The following is a 26,337-nucleotide window of genomic DNA, read 5'->3' as shown; positions in this document are numbered from 1 at the left end:
GATGGCAGCAGGGTGGACAGGTTGTGGCTGGGGTGGGTATTGTTTTTCAGTATCTTTTGGGCTCTGTGCGGGCATTAGACCAGCATGCATCTGTCCCTTTCACCTCATGTAGCATCTTTACTTCAATTCTCTTTCACGGTTTGAAAATGTCTGATCCGTACCTGCGGAACTACAACTTTAAAATTTGTTGTACAAATTGAGCAATGAGTTAGAGCGTGTCATTTCTGTTAACAGCTGTTTTTCATGAACAACCTTCTGTGTTTTTTAAAGTATATATTTGTAGGAAAATCAGGTGCTTGGGGCTGTGACTTGAATGTGATGGCGATTGTTGCACATTAAAGGCACAAACTGGGGCAAACAGCAAACAAAGAGCCACGAAACTACAAACAGGCAGTTAGTACCTGCGGAGAGGGTGGAGGGGGAGGTGCTTCCAGGATCTTGTCGGTATCTTCGCCGTGTTTTAGGTACCGTGGTGGCGCTGTTGTGTCTCCGGCACTTCTTCACGCTCCACCGCCGCTCCGACTTCCTCTCTCCGTTGATGAGGATCTCTGTGGAGCCCAGCTTCTTCAGGAATTTCTTCTCTACGTACTTTGCCTTAATCCAGGCCTCCTTCTCCTGCCTGAAAAGGACGGCACAACACGTGAAAGACTCGTTTAAAAGTAACATTTAAATCATGTAAAGAGTTCAGATTGATACAGTTTAGTTCTGGTCGATGAATTCCTACCTTGAACTGGACGGTAACGGTTTCTTTAAACCTTGTTCTTGGTATGAGCCTTCATAGATGTGGTTGATGACGCTGTTTCCAAGCTCACACATTAACTATAAAGTAAAGACAAAAGACATAACATTAATGATCTCCACACTGAGACTGAACGTAAGAGTTAAAAGAGAAGTCTGACAGCACTTGACACACTTTTTCTGTTAAATATGAAGCTAAAGCAAGAGGATAGTTAGCCTAGCTTAGCATGAAGTCTGGAGACAGCTAACCCAGCTCTGTGCAAAGATAACAACATCTGCTTATTAGCACCACTAATTAACAAGGTATATGATGTTTGTTTATTCTCTTTTTTCTTTACCTTGTGCAGAGCCAGGCTAACTGTTTTACCCCGTATAGCTCCAACTGTTTCCTGGCTGCAGCTTTATATTTAAAGCGTATTTCCCAACCCGTCAAACTAGTCCTTTGATGCAACAATAATAACTGCCTCAGGACGCAGCTGAGACAGACTGTACCTTTAATAATTCTGGTTCCCATGAGTCCAGCGTGAGCGAGCGAACCTTCGAACAGTGAACTCCGAGACTCCTGCAACAAAAACATATTTTTAGTTAAAAAATTATGCTGCTGTAGTCATTTAGTATGATGACATATTAGGGCCAGAGTGGTCGATAGAGGGGGGTAATATTCAGAGAAAAAACTCTGGTAGCTTAGTTGGTAGAGCGCTGTGACTGAGCTGCATATCATCCCCCCACTTTGTCTCCCTCTCTGCTGTCCTCACTTCTGCTGTCCTGTCAAATTAAAGGCCTAAAAGTCCCGAAAACAATTTAAAAAAACTGCTGCTAGTGGTCTCTCTCACATTTAAACAATAGCAAACGACATAGTTTGATGACATCATGATGTACGCCATGTTAAACAGTTTTGTTCTCATAAATTTAACACTTTCTCAGTTTTTTCTCAGAATAATAAAACAGTCATCAGTGGATAAAACCAATGATTTTTTGGTCATTAAGAAGAAAGAAATTTTACTTTGTTATGACTATAAGGCAAAAGATGGCAGCCAACAGAAGTAAAACAGGGTGGTTTATATTCTTTTTACAAATGAATCATACACTACGGTTCTGTATGGTGACCTTGTCTGAATAGCTGCGAGCGATCTAAAATCAGAACAGTGTTATCCTGAAGGAAACGAGAGAAGCCGCTCCTAATGTCATGCAAATGACAGAGTTCCAGGAATGAAGCTGTCTGGTATCCAGGCGACAGTGATACTGTGTTTCTCCTCTTCATCGCCCTGCATTGTAACAACAGGCCATGTCTGATCTCGCTGGGAGAGGACGAGCCCCAAAAGGGAGCATGAATATTCAACAGGTGGAGACACACACACACAGGGGACGGGGTTTGTGATTACATAAGCTGTGATAATTGTAAATTAAAAATAACACACACACACATCTCCTGAGGGAATATTTTTCCCAGTGGGAGCTTGAAAATGATGCAACAGTGTGATGTAACAGAGTCTGAGCTCAGTGCATTGATCTGGATGATGAAGGGATGTGTTTATCTGCAGCACGATAGCTTCATTCAGCAGCGTGACATCACATTCACCAGGATCTGACAGTGAATTAAACTATACAATGGCCTGAGTCTCAGCCCTGCAGCCGTCCTCATCTTCTCACTTCCCTCCCTCAATGAACACTCTCAATCAAATCCAATAAGCGACGTACTGCTCTTTAATCCCATCAGCAGCGTGTGTGGCAGACCGTGCTCGGCGCCTTTAGCCGCACATGGTGAGGCCAAAGTAACAGACAGCTGGCACCACCCGCCAGTCACATGGCAGTCCTGGAGGAGGTGATCAGATCCTTGAAAAGTTTCCCTTCTCCATCACGTCAGAATTGCACTCCTTTAAAGTTTAGGGTTTCCGATTTGATACTATCACAACATTTGGGTGCGATTTAGATTTGTTGCGATTTTTGATTGTTTTTTAACAGCCGACCATGGGAAAAAGCTGAATCGTACACTTTGACAAGCTGTATATCATGGTTCATATTTCCAAAAACAACACACATCACATATCAGTCAGTCTGCAGCATCATTATTATACTGCATGTAAAAGTAGTAAATTAAATACTTTTTAAAGTAAGCTCTAGCTGTTCCTGGCCTTCACCATTTGCCATAAGAAAATAACCCTAACCCTTACCCTAATCACAATACTCAATACATTCATTCATTCAGTTTACATTCATGTTAATCCAGATTCACATATGTAGAGAAGGAATTTAATAAAAAGGTATTAAGTATATTTTTCATGGCGCCTCTGGACTCTACCTGTGGATGCCGGAGCACTCGATGCACAGCAGGATGCCGAGGTTGATGGAGGCCCAGCGAGGGTCGGCCTGGCCGCAGTCACAGCACTGCTCGTTCCCCGGCAGACACTGGATCCGCTGCAGGATGGTCTCCCCTCGGACGCTGCGCTCCCGCGGCTCGCTGGCCGAATCGATACTGCTTGTGGACGGAGAGGCTGTCCTGTCCAGATGCTAAATATAAAACACACAAAACGCCATTCATCAGAATCACAAAATATCAATATTAAGGGGTGTGCTGTGTGTGCGCACAACTCTTTTGTAGTAGCAGATTTTTCATTCAGGTTTTTCCAGTCTGCATCCTAAACTACGCCACGCTAAGCAAAGCATCTGCTGGCTGTCGCTTCATATATATTGTACACACATGCGAGGGGTATCAATCTTCTCTGATGCTTAGCAGGGAAAGCAAACAAGCGTGTTTCTCCAAATATCCACCTGTTCCTTTTATGTCCCTCTGAAATGTAGAAGCATCAAGCAGAAGCTGGAAAAAACTTCCCTAATTAAGTACGAGTGCCTCATAATTCTACTTTAGTACAGCACTTGAGTAAATTTACTCAAGTCTCATAAAGAGACTATCAAATTTGTGTGTGCATACTTTATGACCCTGTGACTCACCTCGATATAGTACGTGTCTGGGCTCTCTCTGTAAGCCGAGGCGATGCTCGCTTGAACCGCCTGAATCCACGCTTGTCTCAGCTTCTCAGACTCAGCCTGCAGCATACAGCTCCTGTAAAACAATCAAAGTAAAATCAATAATCATAATGTAACTTCTTTACAGATCTGCATTATGTAGTGTGATGCTAAACACATCTCTTCTTTTGCATATTCATAGATCTGACATATATTCAAATACAGCATGCTTATGTTTTTATAGTGACAATAGGGCCATGATTTACTACTGAACTGTACACCTTTTTTATTTTTAAGGATGGCTCAGTCACGACTCACGCTACACTGGCTCTTATTAGCTAGTACTTGTTGCCTTTGTTGTTTGGGTTGGTTAGATTTAGGGATGAGGAGTGAGATAGGTTAGGATAAGAATATCAGGGTAAGCCAATCAGAGGCAGGGACCAAGCAGGAGTCTGCAGCCCTGCTAGTTCTCTGAGGCCGTACCTCGGCACAGTGTTGCTTTGAGTTAAACGCTAACTTTAGCACTTTAGCTAACATCCTCACAATGACTTTACTAACCATGACTTTTACTAACAGTATTTATTCTCTGCTGTGCACTACTAACCGTTATACAATAACTGCAATAAACCACAATACTATCTTGAATCTACAATAACTTGCGCAATAACTCTCTGTGCAATATATATAAAATTGTTATTACACTGTTATACATATTATAGCTTGATGCACATAATTCTTGCATCCATTATTGTATCTCTGTTCATCCTACATTGCTGATTCAGATGTTTAGGAGGTATAATGTTTACAGCATTAACCATTTACAATGTTAGCTCAGCGTGTGCATGCTAACATTAGCGCTACAGCTGAAGATCATGATGGCTGAGTGAGTCGGCTGACCGAGCAGCACTAGAAGTTAGCCAAACTCAGCATCGCTTTTGTGTATCTCAGATAATATTTTAGTAACTGAGGATTTAAAAAATACCACAATTGGTTTCTTAACTGAAATGTGATCTCTGAGGTGCAGAGAATAGTTTCAAAAATTCACAATCATCAGTAGTATTCACTCGAGGTGTGTGGTGGTGTATCTGTAGAGACCCTCCCCTCTGCCTGGATATTCTCATTTTACTGTATTTGGGACGTTTCTAGGCTTCAACCCTTGCAGGATGCAAGGTCTGGTCATGTGTGCATAAAGAGCTGCAGGTCTGTTTGACCGAGGGCAGGGCTGAGCAACACACACACTAACCACTGTTAAACGATAGCATTTTTATTTTATAGCTCGACAGCTGCTGCTCTTGCTCGCTTGTTGAGCTGGAGAGGAGGGGCCGAATTGGGATGGTGTGTTTACACCAACACTAACTCCTGCATAGTATGCAAAGAAGTATTTGACTAAATAAAATTTTGATGTGTTGATGGTACTCCAAAGAAGTTACAATTCACCCTCAGGGTAACATGAATATCTGAGACAAATTACACGGCGCTCCATCCAGCAGTGAAGTCTTACTTTGTTGGGGAGACGACCTCAAAGCAGAACCTCCTCTCGATGTCCTCGCACGGTTTAACGGAGCACAGCCGGAGGTCCTCCACCACCACTGTCAGTGAATCCTGCGAACACACAAACAACTTCTCATTCCTCTGCTTATCAGCAGCCCAGACACACAACACAAACATAAACCAGCTGTTCCTCTTTGATAAGATGTTTTGCTTTCCAGCTGGCAGCCTCAGAGTACCTGACCATTACATATTCACACGCACTGATGTGGAATTGAAAATGACCTGGAAACCACAGATTGAGCGCTCAGATATCAGCAGAAATCTCTTGACTCAGTGATGGATGATGGGTTCCAGTGAAAGATCACCATAACGTTAAAAAACATTCAACGCCGTCCCCGTTGAAGTGCACTTAACCTCTCAGAGCCCACTTTACCCAGGGGACAGCTGATAGCTCGATATAAGGACTTGCCTTGAGCTTCTTCTGATAGACCAGCTGACTGTTCTGTATGGAGAACCACCGTCTGGAGAGAGAGAGAAGAAGAAGACGAGGAGATATATATAAGACTTACTGTAGATGGATATCTTTCCCGTGTTAAAGGGTCAGTGCACAAAGGTGAACCACTGTGGATAACACCGATCAAGGACGGGTAAAAGCACCAAGTTAAATGGGTTTCGCTAGTGGCAACGCAATATCATGACCCCATGAGATGGATTTATTACATCGCTTCACATCACAGCCTCTCTAACAGCCTCAGAACCTGCTACAGAGACAGATCAGACAGTAAAGAGCAGGCAAAGTAATCACCTGGTAAACGTATATCACATTACATTATGTTATTTAAATCAATGTATAATAACATTACTACTATAATGTGGTAATATAGTATAACTGCATTCTTCTTACTATATTATATTATATCCCATGGTATTTTCTTCCACTTCTTTTATATATATCTTTTAGAACTGCATTATTAATGTATAGCCAGGGCTTTCAAAAATCTGCTCACTCTCCCTCTTTGTCATCCGACTGTGTAATGTTATCATGAGCCTCAGTTTGAGCCCTGTGTTTTAACCTAAACTCATATACATTTTGGCAAATTGGCAGCAGTAAAAGTATGCAGAATTAGCTACTAGCGGTTCCTGTTTGTGATGTGCTCACAGATGTGTAGACAGCTATCGCTCAGTTACTTCAAAGCTGCAGAAAACTTCAAAATGTGATAATTCTTAGGCAAGTTTATGGCCATTCTGGCAAAATTATTAAGGATATAAGAATTATTGACAAAGTGTTTGACTTTAATAAAACATCTTGTTATACATTCATATGCATGCCATATTGCCTGGCTTAGGATTAATAATTCACTTATATTTTGGATTCTGTTGCCACTTGATGTCCATTCTCAGGTGATGAGCTAACATTAGCTTGCAAGTAGCGATACGTTCTGTTTTCTTTCAACACAACTGTCTGGTTCATGACAGAGCTCCTGCAAAGTAAACTGCATCACTACATGCACACAAAACATTTTATACATGGGCATTCATTTATGATGTTATGGTATTTATTTAATCTTATGAAAGGACAAGAAAAATCTTTACATTCAATACTTTTAAGACCACATTCTGAAATTCAATGCTTTTTCACTATTTTCAAGATCCTGTGGGTAACCTGTTTTTTCTTATGACATCTAAGCAGATTTATGGATGTGATGGTTGTGATGAATCAGAGACAATGATGTCTTTGGGAAGCGTAAGTCATTCTGAATCTAAAAATATGCGCATCATGCCCCTTACATCTCTTAAATCTCAGACAGTGTCAACACACAGGTTGAATTCAACATAAAACATGGACATGGTCCTACATTCTTAAACTTATATGATGTACAGCTGATACATCATGGCAGCCAGAGTTGCACTGAATTATTCCTTCACACGAATACAAAGTTGTAACACAGGATTTATTTTGCATAATTTACTTACATAATTTAAGGTACAGTAATGTATATATTTTATTTAGCTTTTAAAGTAAATCTGTCTACATTTTTAAATTTCTCTAGTTTAACTTTTTTGTTCATTTTACATCCAATAAAATCTTATTTAATTTTTGTGTCACAAAATATTTTATATTGTGGAAAATGAGTAAATCCCCTCTTTTTATAGAGTTGCAAACAGGTGAATGTGCATACTGTGATATATCACTGTATGTAGAGATTTTGTTACCTGTTCCAGGTCTTAAAGGCATTGCTGGCCCTCTTGAACAAGTATCCCTCCATCACCACACCATTAGGAGCGTCCACGTTGAACTCCACCTTTGCGTCGTCATATGAAAAGTCCTGAGAGAGGAGAGAGAGCGAGATTTCCAAAATTAACCCCGGCCGCCATGCAGAAGGTCAACAGACCAGCTGGCTGTTGACAGGATGTTGCTCTAACCTTAAACAGGAAACAAAACACTCGTCCCTCGTCTGCCGCGGCTGCATGTGTGCTGTTCCTGGAATACCAGTAACGTTCAATGTGCACTGTACTGTGCTGTACATCCAGCACATTAACCAACCAAATCATCATACATGTACGTTGTGTGCGATCATGTAGAAACGGTCACGTGTTGGTCCATGTATGTATGCGCTGGAGTTGCATGCCATCTTCTTGCATGGCACACTGGGGCATTTCATAACTCAACAGATGTGACGGTGACGCAAATTATTACATAAACAGAGGATGATTCATGGGAAATTAGCCTCTAACCTTTTCATTACTCATAGCATGACACCTAGCACTTCAATGCTAGCAAACACAAAGGGGCACACAGGTATTTAGAGCTCAGGACAGAGTGATTCCTACACTTTTTCCCCTCTTATGCTGCTCTAATGCATAGGGTGTAATTTTAAACAATTCATACTGTACATAGTGTGTATTTATTTTTTTGTTTTTGCTTGATGCTTTTAATTTAATTTAATTCCATTACAATCTACCTGTGCTGTCATGCACCTGTACAAAAGGCAATAAATCTTTTGAATCTTGAAGTTTAAGAGTTTTTGGGGGCACAAAAGTAATTCATCTGTGTTTTGACGTGAAGGAAGGAAGGATGGCTCAGTACTGTACGTTCTCAGACTCCTAATAAGCTACATTTTAGAAGTAATGCAATATGCAGCAGGAACAGAACATTAACTTATCCAAAATTTAATTTAAACATCCCATGCATGCCGCCCTGAGAAGAGACCAGACCCAGCCTTCCCACCGGATTCAATTTAGGACACACGCTTTAAAATGCAGAGAGACGTAGACCTAAAAAAAAAAGTCTCCAAAAATATATGAGTGTCTGCTGGAGTGACCTGAATAAAAATGGATCTTCATTCAGTCCCCTCTTTCATAACAGGGTGTGTGTGTGTGTGTGTGTGTGTGTGTGTGTGTGTGCGCGCGCGCAGCAGCTCCCAGCGTGTCTAAATAATGGAACGACTCACTGCTTTCTGCATGTCACCATTTTTAACTTGTGTACACATGAAAAAAAACAAAAAACAGGTTGAATACCAGCACTCATGAGAGAAACAACATTTCAGTCATGGATCTTCATCAGGCATCAGGTTTACAACTACATGTACTAAAGCCCCAGTTTATAACACTAATAATCAATACAAACATCCTTAAAATGAACACAGCTGCAACGATTAGTTGATTAATCAATTAGTTGTCAAGTATTAAACGAATCACTACCTACTTTACTAATCAATTAATGGTTCTGAGTCATTCTAGAGAGAAAATGTTCACATTCTCTTATTTAAAATAGGTTGTGGACAAAACCAGACATTTGAGGATGTCACCTTGGCTTTAGGAAATAGTGACCGACATGTTTTGCCAATTTATGAACCAAAGAACTAATCAGTTATTTCAGAAAGTGATTGACAGACTGGTGATGAAAATAACAATTGGTTGCAGCCCTAAAAATGAGACAAATAATATATGTCAGAAACCCCAGAATAAAAATGAAAAGACTATACATTGCTAAATAAGTGATTTCTGTCAGCCAGAAAAGGATTTAAAACAGAGGCAATAAACAGTCCAAATGTCATAACCAAACTGTCACTATCTTTATAATCTACTCACAAAGAAATGGACACGAGAATCAATCACTGTTAGCTGTAAAAAGTCTAATACCACATAAGATATCAGGCCAAAGAGACTGACAGAAATAGATGATTTTAACTATAAAAAACAGTTAGCAAATGCAAACTATGCTATTTATTTACAACCAGACAATAGATCAAAAATAGGGCTATAAACCGTCCAAACATCATAATCGAACCGTCAGTATCTTCATAATCTCTAAAAAAGAAAACGACAATAATATCAATTACTGTTACACAGTAAATAGTCTAATACTAAGAAAACATCAAGTCAATAATTTAAAACTCTGCAAAGAACTCAGCATTTTTTCTGCATGATTGCATGTTCCTGTGCACCAACTCACCAGTGTGCGTTAGATAACACTTATGTTACCCTGCATCCATACACATATTGTATGTCACTGAGCATTTCACCTGGGATGATATGGCTTATAAATAATATCTCTATTTGTAGGCTATTCCATTATTTACAATATATATCTAGATATACACATTTTCCATGTCACATTTTAAAGTAAAGTTAGGGCTGTTTGATACAAACAAAATCAAATATCACAATATTTTCACTTTGATTTTGTGGCAATATTGTAGGTATGACTATTGGTGCTTTCAGAAAATATTAACACAATAAGATTTTTGATGAATAATCATGAGTAATGTTGATATAATGACTAAAATAATAGAACAGCTAGAACAGTCTGGTAATACACTTTACTGTAATGCAGGCTTTAAAACCAACCAGGAAAAAACAACATTTATGCCATAAAATGATATAACAATATCCAAATCTAAGAAAATATCTAGTCTCATATTGATATTGATATAATATTGATAAATTGCACAACCCTGTGAACTCCAAACATCAGATTTCAGATGAGAGAGAGACACTGTGCTGAGTGAAAGTGCAGGTAGAGGATCAGAGACAGAAAGACAGAGAGACAGAGCTTTAAACGTATAATATAATATAAATAAAATCCATTGCGATCATCACTTACAATCCACTAGAAGTGTATGGCAGTGGCAGCATCTGCAGAGACCCTGACCTCTGCCTGTATTTCCTTATTTTCATCATTATTTTGCTGTGATCTGTGACACTTTACCAATACAAAACACTGGTTCTTGACGTTCTAGAAATAAGACTTAACAATCCACTATCTTTCTGGTGCATTTAGGAACTCTCTCTTACTGATTCTACCTTTAACAGTCACATTCAAAAACCTCTACAAACTCTACTGTTACTTACTGTCACATGCACATGTGACTTTAGTATCTAGTTTAGTATGAACATACATAACAGTCAATGTAATGCAAATCAACCCACCAGACTGTGATCCCAGTGGCAGAAGATCTTCATCTTTAAACGTTTAGTGTGTTCCACCAACATCGAAAAAGCACAAGAAAAGGCAAAAAACCTTTCAAAGAAAGTATTACAAACAGGCTCCTTGCAGAGGCATCTTCACTCTCTGAGAGCTGCAGCTCTCACAGCAGAGGCTGACGCGTTCTGTCGCTGCAGTAATTCCAACACTGACATGTGTGTCCTCCACTACAGCCACCTGCCTGCTGCCCTGTGAGCCTCGGGATTAGCACTAATTACCATACAGCTGCCAAAGGGTGCCGTGGAAGAATAGCGGACTGCGCTACGCTGTACTGTAACTGCTCTCAACCCAAACACGAGCAGGCTGCTTTGACACTTCGCTGTGTGGGTCTGCTTCAGTTTTCACAGCTCCCCAAACACACCTCCTCCCCTGCTGAAGAAGGTGGGAGTTTCAGTCCCCTGTTGACCCAGAGGGAATCTATCTGGCAGGCTGCCCAGACCACCAAACAAACACAACTCACTCAGGGGTGATTTAATGTCTACACTCACTGACAGCAGCTCTGCTCACACCTGCAATGCAAAAAAAAATCTAATCTGGAAGAAGTCGATGCATCTTACCTTTCAGATGGAGACTCTTTTTAATACAACATCCCAAACATGAGAGGCAACACTGAACAAGATGTGCACTGGGTGGTACTCTGCAATCTCTCAACAAAGGCCATCTATTTTTCATGATGCAACGTCACACAGACAGAAACTGAACATCTGTGAATTATTGAACACGCAGGGAAACAGAGACTTCCAAATGTTTGCAGCAAGTCAGTAAATCGTCGAGGAGCTGCAGCAGAAACAAAGTGGAGCAGCGGATGATGCAGACAACAACGCGTCCTGATGCTTCATCCACCTGCTGCTGGTCGACCTGCAGAGCCCCAGCGCCAAATGGTGAGTCCAGTTGGCCGCGCCGATTCCTCAGTCTGCCGTTTGTTTATCTTCTGCGGGACCCTTCTGTGTGTCATTATTACTAAAGTCTGCAAGCTTTCATCTGTTACAAACTGGCTTTACGCCTTCATCCCGGACTGCCATACGTACAGTACCTGCCTGACATCTGCTTCAGCTAATCCCCAACAGATCAGGTTGACTTCACTACGACAGTTACAGAGACCTCCGATGTCTTTTCAAATACAATCCCACCACGAAGCATCGATGATAAATAGTCCGCTGATTCTGCTGTGATTAATTTATCATGCCAGTGAAATTACCACAACTAAACAATAAATAGCCGAAAAATGTAGTGATCAGACTGGCTCAAGTTAAACTCTTCAACTCTGCAGTACACGTCCACTGTGTATTGACAATAAAATGGTCTTAAAAGTTAACTTAAAGTTCACCTCAAAATCAAAAGCATAGACACACAGACCATAGACATTTCTGCCTTTTCTCCAAGATAAAGGAACTAGATGGCACCAAAAAATACAATGAAAAATTGAGCACCGGTGTCTCTTTCCTGAAGTCATAACCCAGTTACCCAAGATAATCCACAGACTTTGCTGTGAGCAGTTTTGTATAAGAACTACTTTCTTTCCACCACAATCCAAAGATATTCAGTTTGCTGTCATAAAGAAGTAAATAAAACAAAAAATATTCAGCTTTAATAAGCTGGAATTAGAGATTTTTGACTGTTTTTTTGTTAAAAAAAAAAATTACTCAAACTGATTAACTGATTATCAAATCAGTTGGTGATTAATTCAATAATTGATTAATTGTTGTAGCTCTAATGTTTATTGCAGATTTACGACTAGAAAAACTTGTCACACAGTGCTGAGCTGCAGTTTTAACAAAAGTCCGCAAATGCTAAAACTCAAGTTCTCCTAATGGCACTATTTCTTCTTGAAGAAATTTCACTGCACCCGAAGGATGGGAGTATGTATAAACAGAACAGATAAACAACTTCTGGGGCAACTTTTGCTGCCATGTGGCAATTTCATGGGAAGTTTTGGACAAAATGGCTTAAAATATATACATACATATACATATATATACATATACATATATATATATACATATATATATATATATATATATATATATATATATATATATATATATATATATATATATATATATATATATATATATACATACATACACACACATATATATACATATATATACATATATACTTAAATGTGAGTATTTATATATAGACTTTTAACACATTTTAACAAGATGTGATAATTTACATTGTTATAACAATTTTATGTTATAGCATTAAATATTTAATTTTATAAGAAAAAGAAGAAGTATATTTATATAACAAGAAAAGTTCCTTGTTTTACTGTGATAAGTTTGCACATCATAATAACATAAACCCTAAACTTTTTTCTTTTTCTTTTTTTGTACTTTGAACAGTTGAAAATTACAATGTTTCACTATTTTACAAGCTGCAGATTAATTGAATAATAAAGATATTTTTTTGTTGCAGCCCTAAAGCTTACTTAAAGTATTTTTATGAGTATGAGTACTTACATTTTGTATATACAAGTATAATTGCCTGATGTACAGTGTTGTCAATCATAAAAAGCGCCACACAAACAAATACATCTAATATTTTTTTCACTAAATCATCCATGTGGAGTAAAAATAAATCCAGTGATGCTCTGGGGCAGCATGTAGAGCTGCACTGCTGATGTAAACGTAGAAATATAGAATAGCAGGAGGAGCCAGCTGCCTCAGACAGGACTTCTCCATTAAATCTGCTGTTAAAAATGAATGGCTCTGGCATTTAAATGCCTTCGCTGCACTGTGTGCCCAGCCGGCAATAGTGACAGTCCTCGGCTGGAGCACTTTAACTCGCTTTCAGCTCTCCGGGTTCTTTTTTTTCCTTGTACTGAGTAAAGGCTGCTGCCGCCTTTGTCCTGTGTAAGTTTACACAAGACTTATTGCACATGCTCGACGTGACGAGGGCAAAAAGAAACAAGGAAAGAAATCTCTTTGACAAAGTAGGCCATGCTCCTACAGCAGCAGAGAACAAAGAAGGAAAATACAAAATACAGTGAGATTCTGCAATTTTGTGCATTAATAAATCTAAAACCTCAAATCTGTCAGTTAATATTCAGAAAGTTCACATTTCAGTTTTTTTACAGTTAGCACAACATCCATGTGTTGTGGAAAACTCATGTCACAGAAATGCTTACATTTTCTTCACATACAAGCCAACCCAATACCACAATTATTGATCTTTCTAGTTTTATTTACAGATGCTTGCACCAAGCAGGCCTGAAATGAAACAAAACCAAACAAATAAAACCTTAAATATAGTATAAAGCATCAATTTCTGCAACAACAGCAGCTAAAAAGCTATATTCAAACAGTTGATATGCAGAAATTCTACAGAAATTCTTTTGCATTTTGAAATGTAGAGTTGGTATTTCAAGGAGCAACATGCAGCAACTGTGCGCACAGAACTGAGCATAACCCACCAAATTGTGAGTTGGAGCCACAGACTGTATATTAAATAGATTGAAATCCTATTTAATACACAATCTATGGTTGAAGCAAATTGCTTCCCTCTGCCCTTTTCTCACTAGACTCAAGGAAAACTCTGCTCTGCAGGAGCTCTGCAGGACTTGTGCAACATCGCAAACTGACAATAACAAGCAATGACGTGATCAGCTGTCAGTTGTTTATCAATGTCCTATTATACTGAACACAAAAGCCCACGGCTCTGAAAATACATACTCTGAACTTTGATTGGCTGCCTGTCCCACTGCCTGCCAAACTGCATTTACATTTCGTTCAAGTTAGTTATTATAAACATCTACACTTAATCATTCAGTGAACAGTCGGCATTGATTTGAACTGTTGTGCAATGGGCACACAAAAAGAGTTCTGGTCCGGAACAGAAATTTCAAAGGACACCACAGCTGTAATGGTGATGTCATAGAAGCAAGTATTTCAACTTAATCTCTGATGGTGTATCATGGTCATTTTATGATTTGTAACAGTAAGAATATTGCAGAGCTTTCATTTAATGTACCTTAAGTATAGGTAAACATCTGTTGGCAATTGTAAAAACTGGAATTATGACACATAGTAGCAAAAAACAACATTAAAAAGCAAAAACATGACATATTTATGCAGGAAAACCATCTTCAGGGGTCAACAAACACACTGTTATCTGTTTTAGGATGCTGCAGGATCCCTTTGTAATAGGTGATGTAACAGAGAGTCTCTATTCAGGCCATTCAAACTAAGTTCAGCGTTTCTAATTGTTTTGTATAAATGATTCAGGATGCACTTCGGCTTGCCCTCGAGGCTTTGAGAGTCTGGCTGTGGCTGAGGGAAACTTCAAAGGGGTTTGTTAATGTTCTGTACGAACACCGCGGGCTGCGCCGCTGCACCCTCCCCTCAATGCACCCTGCGCCAAAGACGCGTTTCAAGTTTGAATTCAGTTGGGAAAACAAACGGAGGAGCACTCACCTGCAGGAGGGTCTGAGAGGAGACGGCGGCATCGGGAACACAGCAGCGGCAGCAGGAGAGAAGAAAACACAGCGTCAGAACGAGCAGACCAGTTAAAGTGGGACAATACAATAATCTTTCAGGTTCACTGCACCTGATTAACCTCCTTACTGGTCGTCCAGCAAACTTCAGCATCAAAGGACATGACCTACAGTATTTTTATGCCATGCAAATTTTAATATAGCCTCAAGTCGTGACCTTGTTAATTTACTACTACAGTACATCGTCCCCTGGTGATGAAGGGTGCATTAAGCTCAGCGTCTAACAGCTCTGGCACAAACAGATCAATAACTGGCCCCACATGTGACCCAGCCCTTCCCCGTGGCTCTATCCTCCACAGCACAGACCATGGCGCCCGGAGGGAGAGCGCTGACCGGAGGGAGCGGCCTGACAGATGGTCACTGATCCTGGGGTACAGAGGAGCCAGACAACGGCCCGCTGAAAAGAAGGCTTTCTGAATTATTAAATAACAACATGGTGGACGGGGAGTGCACCCTACATTTATGGAGTCCATTATTCAAGCATCAAGAAAATATACAGTAGAGTCTGTTTGAGCAAAATGCTGGTGAGATATGGAGCGATGGCAGGGTTTAACTGTAGCCACGAAAAGTTACTCTCAGTTATATTCAGTCACAGTTTCACAAATTCCCTGATTCCTTCACAACTTTTAGTCATTCAGTTGTGTCCAGAAGGGAACCCTTGACTTGACTTGATTGAAGTCTTGAGAGATTTATGCTTTGTTTCTTCATCGTGTACAAACTAATTGTGTTTTATATTATGAAGCTGAATGTTTCAGTGGTCAGTGGTCTGACTGGTTAAATGAGTCATGGTGTCAATACCCTGTAACTATGTGATTAATTATGCGCAACTTCCATTTTCTGTATGACCTTTTTGTGTCTTTTTCAAATTTATCTTTCTATTCTTTGCAGTTGTTGTTGTGTGTGTCTCTGTTTTTTATACCACATTCAAAAATCAATTAATAGATGTTAAAAAAAGATAATTTTTTTTCCAAGCTGAAATCAAATTTCAACTCTTAAAAACAAATCTGGATAATACAGCTATTCAACTTAATATAAAGCACTTTGAGTTGCATGCACTTTGTGTCAGGAGGCGTCTTTCCTTTAAATTTGTGTTCCCAAAATTCAGCATTTGGCTGTTTTTTCATCTCTTTTCATTTTATTTTAATTTTACAGAAAACACTTCTAAGGGTGAGGGAAAGATTAAAACGACCACTCTTATAAGCTCTTTCATGGGTCAGAACTGAAACTGTGGATGCAGTCCTTACAGAAGAACCAGAAACACAAGAGGAAGACTATAAAAAGAGATACGGCAACCAAGATATAGGAGTGAATGGATGCAGGAGTTTAAGTGGCTGTAATATGACACATCTAAGGATGTGGTGTGTAGTGTGTGCTGCCATGTCTGGCTTGATTTCCATCAGAAACACCTCATCACAGTTCATGGGAATAGTGGAAACACTAGTGTCACAACAATGAAAGCTGTGTTAAGGTGCATTAAATTGCTTTTTCTGTCATGTTTTTACCTTGGGCCACTGAAAATGTACTTTGGCCACCAAATTTAAGGGCTCGTGCCTATAATATCAGTGTTTCCTCTAGGATTTTTTTCAGCAGTGGGGGCAGGCGTTCCGTTTCTCTTCTTAGAGAAATACTTCAATAAACTCATCTGAAAAATGCAGTCAGTTGTTACATAATGGCGTGTAGATATTAACATTAGCCTAATACTATCAATTAGTTTACTCACGTCAGCGACACTGAGTTGGCACCGGGCCAAATTAACTTAAACTACCGATAAGTTACGTAACGTTAGCTGGTCATCAACATATTGTGAACGTCTGTTTAACGTGTAAAATCTATGTCGAGTTATCTCAAGCTAATAACTTACGTCTACCTCTTCTCCGGCCGGTAATTCACTGCTTTATTGTTTATTTATAATTCAGGAATTCGCTCGTCTGACTCTGCCCTGTCGCCTAGGTGCTTGACGTGCTTGACGACCGCGCCCCCCAAACAACGCTAGCATCATGCAAATGAGCACGCGCAAGTATATTTCCATACTGAGCGAGATAGTTATCTGCAGTTTACCTTAGTGCTCGCAAGTACCCGACAGGAGTCTGTTTTGAAGGTGGAGAGATGCGGCGGTGGTGTATTTGCGTCAACAATGATAATAAAAAAAAAAATCAATTTTTTTGGAAAAAAAAAAAGAAATGGCGGCTAAACACTGAATATTATTCTTTGCCTGAACTCGCACTTCCACATTGCATCATTTGTTTTTGCTAAAGTAATTACTGTTTATCAGCTTGATCACCCGTTTTTGCCAAAAAAGTTAACACTGTGAAAGGATGCCATAACAACTGGAAAAAGAGAGGTGTGTTTTGAGCATCGTCATCATAACTCTGGGAGATTTAATCAAGAATTATTTCCTGTCTATCCCTGGATGGATAGAACAGTTAGTAAGGACATGAGTATCACTGATCAAAATTGAACAGGACTAAACGTCTACAGACAGCTGAGCAGCTCTGTGAGGCTGTACTTCAGCACAGCGGAGCTTTAAGCTAACGTCAGCGTGCTGATACGCTCCCAATAGCAGCAGATGAAAAGTCATAGGATCACCTAAGTTATTACATTTCATTTTAAAGGAATTTACAAATGTCTAAACCAAACTTAAGGGCAATCAATTCAATATTTTAGATATTGAGTGAACCCCAGTGTGGTACCAGACAAAAAAGTCAGAGGATCACTAAAGTTAGTGGGACAAAATTTCATATCTGTCGAGACACTTCAGTCTGGACCAAAGTGGTGCACCGACCCACCAGCTGAGTCCAATATCTACAAGACCACAACACTAACGTGGTTAAAAATGCACAACAAAGCATCAGATCAGCACTTTACTGGACTAAGAGCACAGTGGAGCTGCTGCTTATGCATCAGCACATATTGTAGTTAATGTGCTGACCATCAACAGCAGACAACACTGAGCTTAATCGCTCTTAAAAACATTTAATTCCACCTGATTTAATGCTTAAATCAATGCCTGGACTTTGTTAGGGGGATTAATCAAACACTTCCCAGCTGCCCGGGTCTAATCCCTCCCCAGTCACAACAGATGCACTGGGCCAAGTGGCAGACTGGTTTCCTGGAGGTGAGATGTGAGACACTCGCACCCTGTTAGATGCTCACGACAGCTCAGCATCGACCTGCCGACCTAAACAGACACAAGGATGATTCAAAGCTTGCGTGTGTGACTTCAAACCAAAATGTCTGAATCCTTTCCAAGCCTTTGTCTTGGTAACATGAACCAACTCAAAGGGAAAAAAATGCCTGCACACTGTTCTACCAAATGAAAATCTGCTCAAATATTGTAGGCCGATCCCTTGGAAAAACTTTATGAATCAGCTTACCATAATAATTTAAGGCTGATCAACAACTTTGCCTCTGATCCCGACCATGTCTTGAACAGTGAATAAAAATAGTTTCCATCAATTGGAGATTGAAGGGGAAAGATATGGAGCTGAATCCCAGATCAAATGTACACCGAGGGGGCAAGGATAGTCTTTTTCTAGTCTTAATTTTTGTTTCTTCTGTGAAAATGGACAGATGTGATCTGACAATAAGGCATCACCATCATCAGCATAAAAGTAGAAGAGGCTTTTCACATGTTGTAGTTGTGTTGACAATAATCCTGTGACTGTAACATTGACTTTTTGTCACATTTTTTTAATAAATTCTTTTGCACTTCTGCATCCAGCGTGCATGCTCTTCTGTGAGAAAGGAAATACTGAAGCCGTATCAGGGTTTCTATAATTTAAATTCAAACTTTGTCAGCACCACATTGAATGCAATTTTATACTTGTTTAAAAGCAGTAGTATAAAAGTATGATAGAAAACCAGTATTTTATCCAGAACTTCCCAGTAGAACATAACAGTAATTCCTCGTAATATTAGTTAGATTGATTGGCCTGGATGAGCGTGGACATCGTTGGGTGTATTGATGGATTAATCCTCCCAGTTCATTTAACTTTTTGCTAAAATCGACACTTGTCCATTTTGAGAGAATGAGCTCACCAGCTACTGTAGGTTGCAGCAGTGAGTGTTTGTTAAAGATCAGGTGCTGCTGACTGAAACGCCACAAAAAAGGACTGAAACACTTCCTGATCCAGTCCACTTTTTAATTTATAGGTATATATCAGGTCTATTCAACGGCCCGTGGGCTGGATCCGGTCCTTTCGCAAAATTAATCTGGCCCTGTGATCATTTACAAATATATGAAAAAATAGTTCATGTAACATTGTGTATTAGTAGGCTAATGAGCACATTCATTAGTTATGTCTTTTGTTAAGTCCAGAAAAAAATGCTAAATGCATCATTTTGTTCATTAAAGCAACAATCTACTTCTGATCTTAGATTACAAAGTTGCATGTTTTCAATTAATTTTGAATCAAATTTCTAACTAACAAAGTGGAGAAAATATATATTTATTTTATAAGTTTACATTTTACGAAATGCAAACATCTGTCCCATTGGAACTATACTTTTTTTTTTTCAAATTTGGTCCTTATATAAATAACTGAATAGGCCTGGTGTATAACTTCTCCTGTCAGCACACCATCAGATAGAAAAAACATTTTATAACCAATGTTTCTGCATATAAAAAATGAAATTTAACATTTTTAATGCCTGTAAGGCTTTTCTGAAGAGACTAAATTCAGTGCTTTCTAGGATTTTTCAAGACCTGCAGATAGTTTTGCAATTTTTTTTTGGTCAATCGTAGCGTAACTCACCCTCTGCTGAATGGTCGCATGTTTGTGCTCCATTTCCCTCTTCTCCATGGCCGAATCAATCACCAGCTGATCCAGCTGAAAGTCAGTTCACACAAACAAAAACGGGAAAGAAGTCAGTGTTTCTGAACAAAGGTACACATGAAACACAACATACAGAGTGTAGTAGAGCAGAGGGACAGTCAGAGCGATCCAGAGCAGCTGACTGTAACACTTTCCACTTGCAAACACGGACTAAATGTGTCCAGTGACACGGCGGGTCAGTGTTTTGTAATGAAGCATCGATTCATTTTCTCCTGCAGCAGTCGAGCTGCTGTGACACACGAGTCAGTCCGCAGCGACAGATGTGGGTAAAATATTGGTTTGAACTGTAATGGATCCTTCAGAGAGGACGCATTTTATTTAGGCATGATACAAAATCAGAGAAAAAAAATCCAACGTATCACAACGGATCAAGTAAGAAGCAGAAAGTCAAATGATCTTTAACCTTTTACCTGAGAGTCACCACCAGTTAGACTTATAAGCCCTTTCTATCATTTTTATTTAGTGATGTTTATCTCATTTCTTTGGATTCATTTAGTTTAGGTTTTTCAAACTAAAAACAACAACTAAAAAGTAAAAAAAAAGAAATGCTGATCAAGTCAAATGACAGATTATGCAACAGCCCCTTGTCAATAGTTCAAACGAGGAACAAAACCAATTCCAATCGAGACGGAGCGCCGGGGGAAATGACACAGCTGATGGAGCAACACGCTGAGTGGCGATAAAGACGCTCCGCTCACCTCAGCAGCCAGTTTCTTCATGTACGGGTCGATCTCATCCAGCAGGTTGTAGCCCTGCTGGAACAGCGAGTACTGGGCGTGCATGAATGACAGCATCTGGATGGGACAGAGGGAGATGGTTTTTTTTAGTGTTATAAAGCGCCATGAACTCTCTTTGTATGTGGAGTACATTACAAAGAGTGTGGTGCGTGTGTTTGTGCGTCTGCTTTCACTTACAGCATCGAGGATCTCGAATTTCTTCTTCGCCTGGAGGACGTTGATCTGCAGAGATAAAAAGACGGACGTGTTTGTAGACGTCAGTTTATTACGTGAGTTCATTCACAATTTAAGACCACAACCTCTTAAACAGTTTGTAACATCATGTAGAGCTGATTCAGGGTTAACAAAAGCAATTTGGGCAAAACTCAGTTAAGCCAACCGGAGACTCACTGTGTTTCAGAGACTGTAGTACTTTTAAACATTGTAAAGTTAGTTTGAAGACATGCTTGAAAGACAATCAGGTCTGCAGACGTTGATGTAAAAGACACTGAATACAGCCAGGGCTGCGTCTGAGTGTTTGGTTGGTAATTTCATGCACTGATAATCTGTGTTTTTGGAGTGGGGTTTGCTGGGAGTTTTGTGCCCTTGTGGGAATTTCCTTTTGTTCTTGAGTTGTTTCAATTTAAATTTAATTCAATTTAAATCGTGCATTTACTCTATTGCCCTATTTGCACTGTTTTAGACCTTTTTTTTAAAACTTTTTACACATTTTATACTTTATTTTGTACATTATTATGCATACTGATGTACCCTGTTGTCACACTAGTATTTGTAGTGTTAGTGTCTTTTTTTTTAATCGTTTCCCCTTTTTTTTTTTTACTATCCTTCTTTTCTGTCCCTGTGAGACTGAGTCTACCAACCCACACAAAGCATAAGACTTGTGTGTAAGAAAAGAAAAGAAAAGAAAAGAAAAGAAAAGAAAAGAAAAGAAAAGAAAAGAAAAGAAAAGAAAATTAGACTGCCTGTTTTTTTTTTCATATCTACAGCACTACCCCCTACAGACTATTGAGATAACTCCCTCTAGTGGTCAATATTTACCCTTTTCTTACTGTGACACCATTAACCTTTATTTAACTCTGACAAAAGACAAACCACAATAAAAGAGTATAAATAGAAAAAACTGCCATAAACAAACAGTCCCTGTGCATTGTATATGGTAACCGATGCAAACCTAAATGACATTTTGTGCTACATTTAAGAGGTCGCTTACACACACAGCTCATCTCCCTTCAGCCGTGACCTTTTCTGCCTTGAGACACTTTCAATTAAGACTCAAAAGCGTGAGACGTCCGAGAGCAGTGAGAGAAAGCTGCCAGCAGACAGAGCGAAGAATGAGAAAAGAGGGCACGGCCGTCGCAGCGATCGCACTGAATCAGTCTCTTTGTACCCGCCGGCGCTCACGGGCACGAGGTTACAACTTGTGGGCAAAATAAAGCTGCACTGCATATGAACAGAGAGGAGAGTGTGTCACACAGGAAGAAGGACGGGCACAGACGTCGCCACGGGGTAAAGGGCTGCGTCACGGTTGTTCCTCGACTGTCTAGAAGAAACAAGCGTATCTGAACGACATCCACATATTTTACAGTAATGTTCCTCCTTCCTGCCTGCACTCATCTGTCACCCGACACAATTTGTCACAAAGGTCACGCCATTTATTCTCTGTCAATCTGAAACACTGTTACTATCAGTGTTTGCAAAGTGTACAATCACTCCTTACAGTCAGATCCCAGCCATTTATAGAACAAATCAGAAGCATTCATTAAAACACTTAAAATGACACTTCAAGCACCAAAAATATACATTTGAAAAATTAAAAACCAGTGTCTCTTTACAAAAATCATGAGACAGTTACTCAGGATAATCCACAGACCTTGTTGTGAGCAGTTTTATGTAGGAACTACTTTCTCTCTAGTAGAAAAGAAAGTAGTTCCAGTAGATTCTACTGCAGAAATGTATTTTTTAGGTGCTTTGAGTGCCATTTAGTCCCATTATATTTGAGAGAAAGAAGACGTCCCTGTGGACAATATCTTCAAAATTCTGCAACACATTCTGATGAAAGCAAACACAAAACAGGAACAATGTGAACAAAAGAGCGCAGTCCTTGATGGCCAGCTTTTCATTCCACGTGCCAGTTTGTCCTGACGAAACAGGCGTAAAGACGCCGTTTGTCCTAAAACTGTTTAAGCATCAGAGTGTGAATATACGTAATTAGAAAGATTACACACACAGGAGTTGCATAAGTGACGTCGAGACATTTTCACGTTAGCTGCTGAAGCTGCGGTGCCTGCGTGTTTTTGCGCAGTCACACGAGCACCAGGTCTTGCTCGTTCTTTCGCTTCCCACCTGTTAAAACGACCAAGAGTCGCTGGACAAAACACTTCAGGTAAGATAACGTGACACGGAACATCAAGACAAGCGATGTAGCTCACCGAGCGGTTTCTCACAAAACTAAACTACGACAAACCCACCAAAAACTGAGACTTTCTTGACTTGTAAATATGTGTAATTCATGGCACAGTTCAACAGGAACAAACTATTTGTTTCTCATCATAGACTACCATTCATATTTTTTCTCCAAAGTGAGGTCCCGTGGGTCTCACCAGAAGGGGAGGACTTAGCCACTCTATAAAAAGAAGTCGGACAACACATCATAAGAGCTTGTTCTGTTCGAGCATAAACCAGCCCTTAATAACTTCAGATCCTGGCTCTCAGTCATCAGACTTTGTTTTTAATATCAGAGTAAACCATGTGACTGTGTGTCTGTACAGTGTGAACGAGAGCTGCCCGACTTTCCATGATGCAGATTTGCCAAAATGTAAACAAAGAGGCTGCAGACTTAAAACGTGGAGGTTAAGGCAGTTTTACATCCGATATTCAAACATCAAACTGGGTTCATTCTAAATAATGTTTTAGCACTTTCAGGAGATTTGCTTTGCAAAGCTTCACTCACGTCGAGCAGGTTTTACTTTTATGTCATGATCCAACATTCAAGAAAGTTTTAAAAGTGCATGTAAAATAACCAGCAGCGCTTTTTTTTATTCACAGACACTTGTGCATAACTTTACATTCGTCTGGGCCTCCTCTCATTTCTTTTACAAAACCTTCAATTTTTAAAGAAAAGTTATGCAATATGGACCAAAGCAACTCTGACCATTAATAACTACACAGCTCATTTTTGTCTATTTTGTAGAAGGCGAAGGTCAAGTCCAACTTATGCTTTCTTAATTGATTAATTCATGTGGTATTTTGTACATTTTATTCACAGCTGAAGTTGGAAAAGTAAGTAAGTAAGTGACTAATTAGTCAATCAGCCTAAACAAGCTACATCTTTAGCGTTTAGCTTTTTGTGAAACAGAAAAATGTTTGAATACTTAATAAGCTGCCAGGTTTTATAATTCCAGTCTTACGATTTCATGTTTTTAATTCTATTTTAGCCCCTGGTGTTTTGTGTTTTATGATCATTTTTGTTTTATTTTGTTGGTTGATTTTATATCCTGTTTTCTGTAAAGCGCTTTGTAACCTTGTTAAGAAAAGCACCACAGATATTAAGTTTCTACGAGCACTATGACTGAGAGAAATCTAGACAACTTCTCTTATGATGTGTTCCAGAGCAGACACACATTTATGTAGGTCCACATTTGTGACAATTTTGTGACATAAACCGTTGCACAACAGATACTGTTAACTTGGAAATAAATACTGGGCATGCAGGTCTCCATCAGTTTTAGCTTGCTTCACATGCACAGAAAGAAAGAAACAACATCCTTGAATATATAAAATTAGACCTGTATATTCTAAAATAATGGAGTGGTTTCTCTGACCTGTAGTACGTAGTCCAGAGCGAGGTGTCTGAAGCACTTGCGAGTGATGCTGAGCGTGCCGGCGGCCTCCTCGACCTCGTGAGGTTTGTTCCTCGGCGCCTGCGCGTTCTTCACCTGCGCTATTTCCATATCCTCACGCACCCTGTCAAAGTGTTTCTTGGTCTCCTTGAACTTCCGAACATCCCTGACAGACACGGACGAGCGAAATGTAAGCGAGACATCAGTAAAGCAGCTTCAGACTGGATCACAAACAAACAAACTACAGTTCAGTTACAGACTCTGGATATTTAGAATCAACTGAAGGTAACAGGTGACCTACTTCAGCTGCACAGTTCATGATCTGTCTGTGACAACATATTTGGGCTGCAAAAGGTTGTACTCTGCTGAATATTTAAAAACACCAAAAAGGTTTTCGGGGTTAACAAGGGTACGTCTGCTCTTTAAAGGTTATGGACTTCGGCTTTCTCTACCTGTGCTGAATATTTTATACGTCTAAAGTTCTGCTGGGAAAGTACACCTGAGCGATTCGTAGGTTTACTCACTCTTTCACGAAGTTGTGCAACTGCTGCTTCACAGACCGCTGAGCTTGATCAAACAGGATCTGAAACAGATGAGAAGAACAAGTTAACATCGCTTGAGAGGTTTTTTAAAATACATGACAACTTCATATAGCTGGAGTCGAAAAGAATGACCAAACCTTTCAAACCAAATCGTGTGCCACTATGATTATGTCACTAAACTTTTAGAAGAAATTGCATTGGAATGAAATGAATTGTTTCAGCTCAAACTTATATTCATTGAACTTTGTTTCCCTCTATATTTTTAATCAGGTCATCCAGCTAACCCCCCCCTGCTGCGGCTCCTGTTTGATCTCCCTGGATTAAAGGATAGTTTTGATAACTTCTGCTTTTCAAATATGAGAATTTGCTGCTTTTCTTTGTCTCGTGTGAGCTTTGAACCGTGGATCAGAAAAAAACAAGCAATCTGAACGCATCATATTTGGTTTTAGAAAATTATTATGCCCATTTTTCTGACCCATTATAAAATATCCAACTGAAGATAAATCAAGAAAATAACTGCAGATTAACCAGTAGCAAAACAGTCATACAAAATCAAATAAAGAAACATTAAAATGACATTTAGTTGTAGCTATAAAAAAACATATGATGACATGATAAAATAAACCATATTGTTTCCAACCTTTTTGACCTGTGACCTCTTAAAAGTGTTTAGTCGGGGCCTTTCTATTAGCTGTCCCACCAAAGAGACATTTCTCCTCTAAGTTTCTCTGATTGTCTCTTTTAAGTGGGACAAAGAAAGACGCAGCTCCTTTGCCTTTGACTGCGACTCTATCTGTGCCCCTTTTCAGTTTTTCAGAAGTAAATTCTCACTCATTGGTCAGTATCACATTTTACTTCGAGGTGTTCCTGTTTCAGCTGATTCATGCGCCTTAAATTTTTACTGTTTTCATTTATCATTGAGGTTTTCATTTATTCTTAAAATTTTATTGTGGCTATTATTTTACACAGCTACATTGTAAATGAGGTCTCTACCTCAATGTATTTTTGAGTTAAAATAAAAACTGAATGAATGAATAAACAGCGCTGTTGCCCTCCCGTCCTTTATTGTAGTGGGGTTATTTGTAGCAACATCAATATTGCAGAAAGCTACATCAGGTCACGTGGGAAAACAAGCTCAACGTGCTTCAGCAAAAATTTGGATTACTTGAATTTGAATACATACTGAACACTGCTAGGAAACTTAA

The 26,337-nt window shown here is 39.4% G+C and overlaps 1 protein-coding gene across 1 annotated transcript in view; it reads right to left on the bottom strand.

The window, feature by feature from the left end:
• Positions 1-26,337, bottom strand: part of LOC146324727 (arf-GAP with coiled-coil, ANK repeat and PH domain-containing protein 3-like) — a 98,481-nt gene that overhangs the window by 10,615 nt on the left and 61,529 nt on the right. The window contains exons 5-18 of the mRNA XM_084720338.1: positions 25,115-25,173; positions 24,573-24,756; positions 20,929-20,973; positions 20,713-20,808; positions 19,934-20,008; positions 15,100-15,111; positions 7,408-7,520; positions 5,663-5,714; positions 5,204-5,304; positions 3,688-3,799; positions 3,038-3,246; positions 1,231-1,300; positions 725-819; positions 402-619 (exon numbers count right to left, since the gene is read on the bottom strand). Coding sequence (XP_084576464.1) covers positions 402-619; positions 725-819; positions 1,231-1,300; positions 3,038-3,246; positions 3,688-3,799; positions 5,204-5,304; positions 5,663-5,714; positions 7,408-7,520; positions 15,100-15,111; positions 19,934-20,008; positions 20,713-20,808; positions 20,929-20,973; positions 24,573-24,756; positions 25,115-25,173 — 1,441 coding nt within the window. The remainder of the gene's footprint in view (positions 1-401; positions 620-724; positions 820-1,230; positions 1,301-3,037; positions 3,247-3,687; positions 3,800-5,203; positions 5,305-5,662; positions 5,715-7,407; positions 7,521-15,099; positions 15,112-19,933; positions 20,009-20,712; positions 20,809-20,928; positions 20,974-24,572; positions 24,757-25,114; positions 25,174-26,337) is intronic.

Source organism: Lutjanus erythropterus, chromosome 6, assembly GCF_056507025.1.
Source record: "Lutjanus erythropterus isolate fLutEry1 chromosome 6, fLutEry1.hap2, whole genome shotgun sequence".
In the NCBI taxonomy this organism is placed as follows: Eukaryota; Metazoa; Chordata; class Actinopteri; order Lutjaniformes; family Lutjanidae; genus Lutjanus; species Lutjanus erythropterus.
The sequence above is the reverse complement of the archived record's forward strand: the minus strand, read 5'-3'. Positions and strand labels throughout refer to the sequence as shown.